The sequence below is a fragment of the Phaeoacremonium minimum genome (assembly GCF_000392275.1).
Source record: "Phaeoacremonium minimum UCRPA7 unplaced genomic scaffold PA7_03_scaffold_82, whole genome shotgun sequence".
NCBI lineage: Eukaryota > Fungi > Ascomycota > Sordariomycetes > Togniniales > Togniniaceae > Phaeoacremonium > Phaeoacremonium minimum.
In genome coordinates this window covers 71,664-77,226 of record NW_006920989.1, presented here as the reverse complement: position 1 = coordinate 77,226, position 5,563 = coordinate 71,664, and the positions used below count along the sequence as shown (strand labels likewise).

Genomic DNA, 5,563 nt, shown 5'->3' with positions numbered 1-5,563 from the left:
TTGCAAAGATTGATAGATGCTGTTGGATAATTGGAATTAGACAGCTTTTTATGATGGGTCTAGCATTGTGATGATAAATAAGTCTTATTTAAAAATTTACATTGTAATGGAAAGACTTGCTAATCTTGATTGTAGGAAGCAACACTTCATAATCCAAGTCGTCATTCACCGCTGATACTGTTTAGAGAATGTTTAATTAACTTTAAATCTAGCTGACTCTCAACACGATCGATAGAGTGGAAAGTGCTTATAAAAAGGCCTCATTGTACGTTTCGATTAGTTAGCAAATAGACTACGATGAAGAGTCAATGATCATAGACCAAGACTGCACTATCGTTATGGGGGAATTGGTCGCTCGTACCGCAGATTGTGTACCAATATCAGCTATTAAATACAATGTAATACACCCTGGAAAGCATTGTTTGGAGAAAAGTCTGTGACTCGAGAATGGCTGCCCTAGCTTACATTTTGACGGGAACCCGAAGGCAGTTATTGGAAAAAAGAGTGGTCAAACACTCTTGCAGCGAAGACAATACAGCTGCCTCTTCAGGCTGCTGACATGCTACATTAATGGAAGGCGCGGGACTTTTCCGGGTAAGAGGGTGGTGCGAAAGGATCATGCTTAGCACAACCGAACGCTATGATCCCGTTACCAGACCACATCCCCGGCTGTCATCAATACGCAATGCTACTTCATTATTCCTATGCAGCAATGTGGCACTGTCGAGCCATTTGCGAGCATTGACGCCTAAGGGCTCCGATTTCTCCAAAAGGTCAATAATCAATGATAGCTCAGCTCTATTTGAGGGACAATGTCTCGAGAGATATGAAAAGCTATGACATTAAGCCTCAAGTACATCTTTCCAAAGCTTATAGTTATGGCCGCCACCCTGCTATTAACTCCCACGCTGCAAGAATACGGGAGCTTGGCAAACAACCTGTCAACCCTGCAGGGTGGAGGTCCCACCTCGTTTACAAGAGAAGAAGGTCCTGCGTACGGAACCCTGGATTCAAGTCACGAGCGGTAAGATGCGTGTCGACCATAGCTGCTCGGCAGCGGTTCACCGAACTATCATCCATGTAAAGATCAGGCACATCAGAGCTATCGTTAGACCAGTTTAGCTGGTGCCTGGCAAATGACACCTACTTTTCTTTTCGCGCTTGTCACTGCCATGTCCAAAGAAGGCTTGTCGCGAATATGCCCATGTCCTATTAACAAGCACTGCCGATTTCTGTGTGAAGGATTACTTGCGCCTGAGCAGGCTATATTCGGCAGGTGATTGATATACGATTTGAGTACGCCGGCAACAATGTGCTCTTTACGAAGGCATTGGATTTTCGAGCTCTAACATCAAGAAGGTCTTCGGGGACTTGGCATTCAGAAGTTTGGTACACGCTACGTAGGCTCTAGGGTCTATGAATCGCGACGTACACCCGGCTCATGAGTTGCCTATTCAGGGCGGTCTTGACAACAATGGTGAAGGGATGTTCCTGAGGATATCGTAACATTCATGCGATATAAAAGCTAAGAGAATGTCATTGTGAAACAAGATGAAAGCTTATCTCTGCCTAACCTCTCGAGCTTATTAGCAATTGCATTAAGATGCGAGGCGTCAATATACTTCTTGCTTTGTCTGCGATTGGGGGCAGTGCTGCTCTTGAACGTCGCGGGAAGCTTACAGCAGCCACTGATGCCAACAGTACTCTTCCTTTAGCTAAACGGTACATCATCGAGTTCGAGCCAGTATGGATCACTTGTATCAATGCTCAAAGGAGATGACTAATGTCTTGAGTAGGGCTCCAATCATGCTGACCTCAAAACTGAAATCGCTTCTCGACCTGGTGCCAAGATTCTTAAAGAGTTCAACAGCAACGTCTTCTCGGGACTTAGTGTTGAGACCACAGCAGATAATATCGACTCTCTCCAAGCAATAAAGTCTGTCTCCAAGGCTTGGAGCTCGAACAAACTTAAGCTTGGTCCCCATCTCCCAACTGCATCATTTAGTGATGATGCATCCGCACCTGAATACTCGGTGCATTATGCTACGGGAGTTGATAAACTGCACGATGCTGGTATATATGGCAAGGGGGCTGTTGTGGCTATCATTGACACTGGTACTCAATATACTCACCCTGCTGTAAGTAGAAAATGTCTCCTTCTAACATTATATTACTAATGTCGTTTAGCTAGGAGGTGGCTTTGGGCCAGGGTACAAAGTTGCCGGCGGATACGACTTCGTTGGTCAAGGGTGTAAGTGCACACTTTTATCTCAAAGACAGCAAGACTGAAATATGTAGGTTGGCCCTATGATGGATGCGAAAAGGAGCCTGATGATGATCCAATGGATCAGATTGGTCATGGCACGCATGTTGCAGGCATTGTAGCCGGGAAGAGTGATACCGGTTTCGTAGGCGTTGCTCCCGACGCCACCATCCTGTCCTATAAAGTCTTTACTAGCATCGTGAGCTACAAGTTCTCCCCAATATCTTGGGATCGAGTCTAAAATTATGGCAGGACGGAACAGACGAGGATACACTTATTGAGTCATTCTTAACCGCATATGATGCAGGGGTAAATGTTGCTGAGTCCAACAGCTGTAATACGCACAGCTAATGAGGTCCAGGCTGATATTATCACTTCGTCAATCGGGGGAGCTGGGGGCTTTGCTGATGATGCATGGGCTACCGTAGCATCTCGTTTAGTAGATGAAGGCGTGGTTGTTACCATTGCCGCAGGTAATAATGGCGAGGAGGGCCCATTCTTCGGCAGCAACGGAGCTGCAGGGAAGAACGTGCTCGCAGTTGCCTCTACAGAAGCCTCAATTCTCGCCGCACCCCCCTTCCTGGCTACGTTTAACCTGGATGGAGAGACGAACACAACGAAGGTTGCTTATTTGTATGGCTATTACAGCTTCCCAACCGACCTGGTGGGCCTGCCCATTGTTCCGCTTTCAGGAGACATGACCGTCCCGGATGAGGCTTGCGATACCCTCCCCGAGACGACAGGCAATTTATCATCTGTTATTTCACTTGTCCGGCTAGGTGGATGCGGTCCTTGGACAAAGGCTTACAGACTCGAAGAGTATGGAGCACGCTATATCCTGTTTTACAATGATGATGAGCCGATTCAACCTCCATACACATTCAGCAACAGCATTACAGGCACTATCGAAGCTAGAGCAGGGGCCGCTATTATTGAGACGGTCAAGGCCGGTGGTAATGTCACAGCTGATTTCTCCTTGGACCCTGAAACAAATTATGTCGGCATGTATAACTCTGCGGGAGGAGTTCCGAATTACTTCACAAGCTGGGGTGGTTTGTATGATCTTTCCCTGAAGCCCGAAATCGCCGCCCCTGGAGGAGATATTTTTAGCACATATCCCGACAACACCTATGCTGTCCTCAGCGGTACTTCAATGGCAACTCCGTATGTTGCTGGGGTAGCTGCTCTGTATATCGGAAAGTACGGCGGACGAAAGTCTAATCCTAACTTCAATGCAAAGAAGTTGGCAATGCGTATTATCTCCAGTGGAGGTTCCGTTCCATGGTCTGATGGGTCTACCACAACGGACTACGGCTTCTGGGCACCTGTCCCTCAAGTCGGAACAGGGATGGTTAACGGCCTTAAAGTCCTCAACTATACCACTTCGCTGTCCTATGCCAAGTTCGAGCTCAATGATACACACCACTTCAGTCGGTATCACAGCGTGGATATCACCAACAACGGGCAAAGCTCTGTCACTTATCGCTTCGCTCTACAGGACGGGGCCGGCGTAGAGATGTGGCAATCGGACCCTGACGCCTGGTCGTCCCCTCGAATCAAGTATTTTGAAGAACTTACTCCGGTGAAGATGACGCCGCAGGTATCATTTCCCTCCGCATTTACCTTGAAGGCTGGCGAGACCAAGACTGCCAAGTATGACTTTGCATCATAATGCTAGGGGACGTAGCTAATGGCCCAACCAGGTTCGGCTTCAATTATCCTACCGGTCTCAAAAATCTCCCATTGTACAGTGGCAAGATTCTCATCAGCTCCAGCGAGGGCGAGCAGCTCTCAGTCCCCTACTATGGTTCGCTTTTGATGCCTTTTGAACGATCATTTGTGCTTACGAATCATCTAGGACTCGCCTCGGATCTGAAGCAAGATCTGAAGCAACAGTTTCCGGAAGGTTACCCGGCGTCGATGTCTACACGGGATTACATTCCCATTGATCAGAAGTCCAAGTATGCCCTCCCGTCTAAGTGTCATTGATGTAACCTAAGTTGAACGTAGTTATACTTTCAACCTCGCTGCCGACGTAAATGATTTCCCTATTGTGTATGCTAGGACGCACTGGGGTATTGGTGAGCTCCGCTGGGATGTAAGCGCTCTGCCGAACCTCCACCCTCCGAACGCCCTCTGATACTTCTTAGATCTTTGACTCAACCTGGACCGAACGTAAATGGGTATATCCGCCGGTCCCAGGCCAGAACGGTTACGTTGGCACTGTGGCGTACTGGGCCGACTCTGGCTACTACTATTACTTTGATCCTGCCAACAATGACGCCAATAATACGATCTCGTTCCCGCTCAAGGACATCTACAGGAGCTCTGTTGATGTCGGTGATCAGGAGTACTGGTGGCTCGGGAGGCTGGGCGATGGCACTCAGATCAAGCCTGGTAAATATGTGTGAGTATCTCGTTGGGCGCCTAGATGCAGAAGTAGAGCTAATCATGTTATAGGATGCGCTTTGCCGTCCTTGCACCCTTTGGAGACCCGACACATGCCGACAACTGGGACACTTTCACGAAGCCTTTCACGGTTCTCCCACTTGCCTAATGTATTCGAGACGACATTCTTTTTCTCCATGCTCCTTTTTCGGTCCGACGGTTTAATACTGGGAAGTTCGGATATAAACTGACCAGCGGCGTTCGTGTTTTTCTGCCAGTGGATATTTTGAAGACGAGGAGATCGCTGTCGTGAGATTTGAAGCAACGAGTGAACTTTGTGATGAGTTTAATTGTAACTAGAGTGATAAAGTTGTCCTGATCAAGCCTAGATCATTATATCTCTACCATCTAAACAATTCCCTGTCTTGTGGGTTTCGCAGGCTGTTGCCTCTCTTCCTCACTTAGTGTCATCCGAGAATTGCAACTAACGTGAGAGACTGGCCGTCGAAGTCAAAAGAGGATCGGCTAGGAGCAATGACAAAAGCTGAGGGGTGGCAGAAGATTCGGCAATGGGTACGAAAGGGCTGAGACAATAGGAACAAGGACCGAGTTCAGTTTGATGATGAAATCTGTCTAATATCTAGACGACGCCACAAATGGGGCTCGGTGCATTTGAGGTGTGTTTTCGAGTCTACACTATCATATACCGCCCCCCACCACCCTGCAATTTCTTGTCGCCGACCGCAGGTTCCGGGCAGTTTTCGTTGCCAAAGCAGTGCGCTGACATCCCCTTTCCGCCGTAGGCTCGGAGGTGCTGGGAATCCGAAGCACCTGGGCGCTGGAACCGCTAATGGGCATAGTCATCGAGTGTGCCAGCCTAGCGAGATGGCGGCATCCCAGACTGGATTTCCT

The 5,563-nt window shown here is 48.2% G+C and overlaps 1 protein-coding gene across 1 annotated transcript; it reads left to right on the top strand.

The window, feature by feature from the left end:
• Positions 1–1,603: 1,603 nt before the first annotated feature.
• Positions 1,604–4,820, top strand: UCRPA7_1306 (putative minor extracellular protease vpr protein; the record flags this gene model as incomplete). Its single annotated transcript, XM_007913889.1, has 9 exons — positions 1,604–1,744; positions 1,797–2,138; positions 2,188–2,251; positions 2,704–3,916; positions 3,967–4,070; positions 4,122–4,224; positions 4,274–4,361; positions 4,414–4,670; positions 4,724–4,820. 9 exons carry the CDS (start codon positions 1,604–1,606, stop codon positions 4,818–4,820), a joined length of 2,409 nt encoding a protein of 802 aa, XP_007912080.1.
• Between the last annotated feature and the right edge of the window lie 743 nt (positions 4,821–5,563).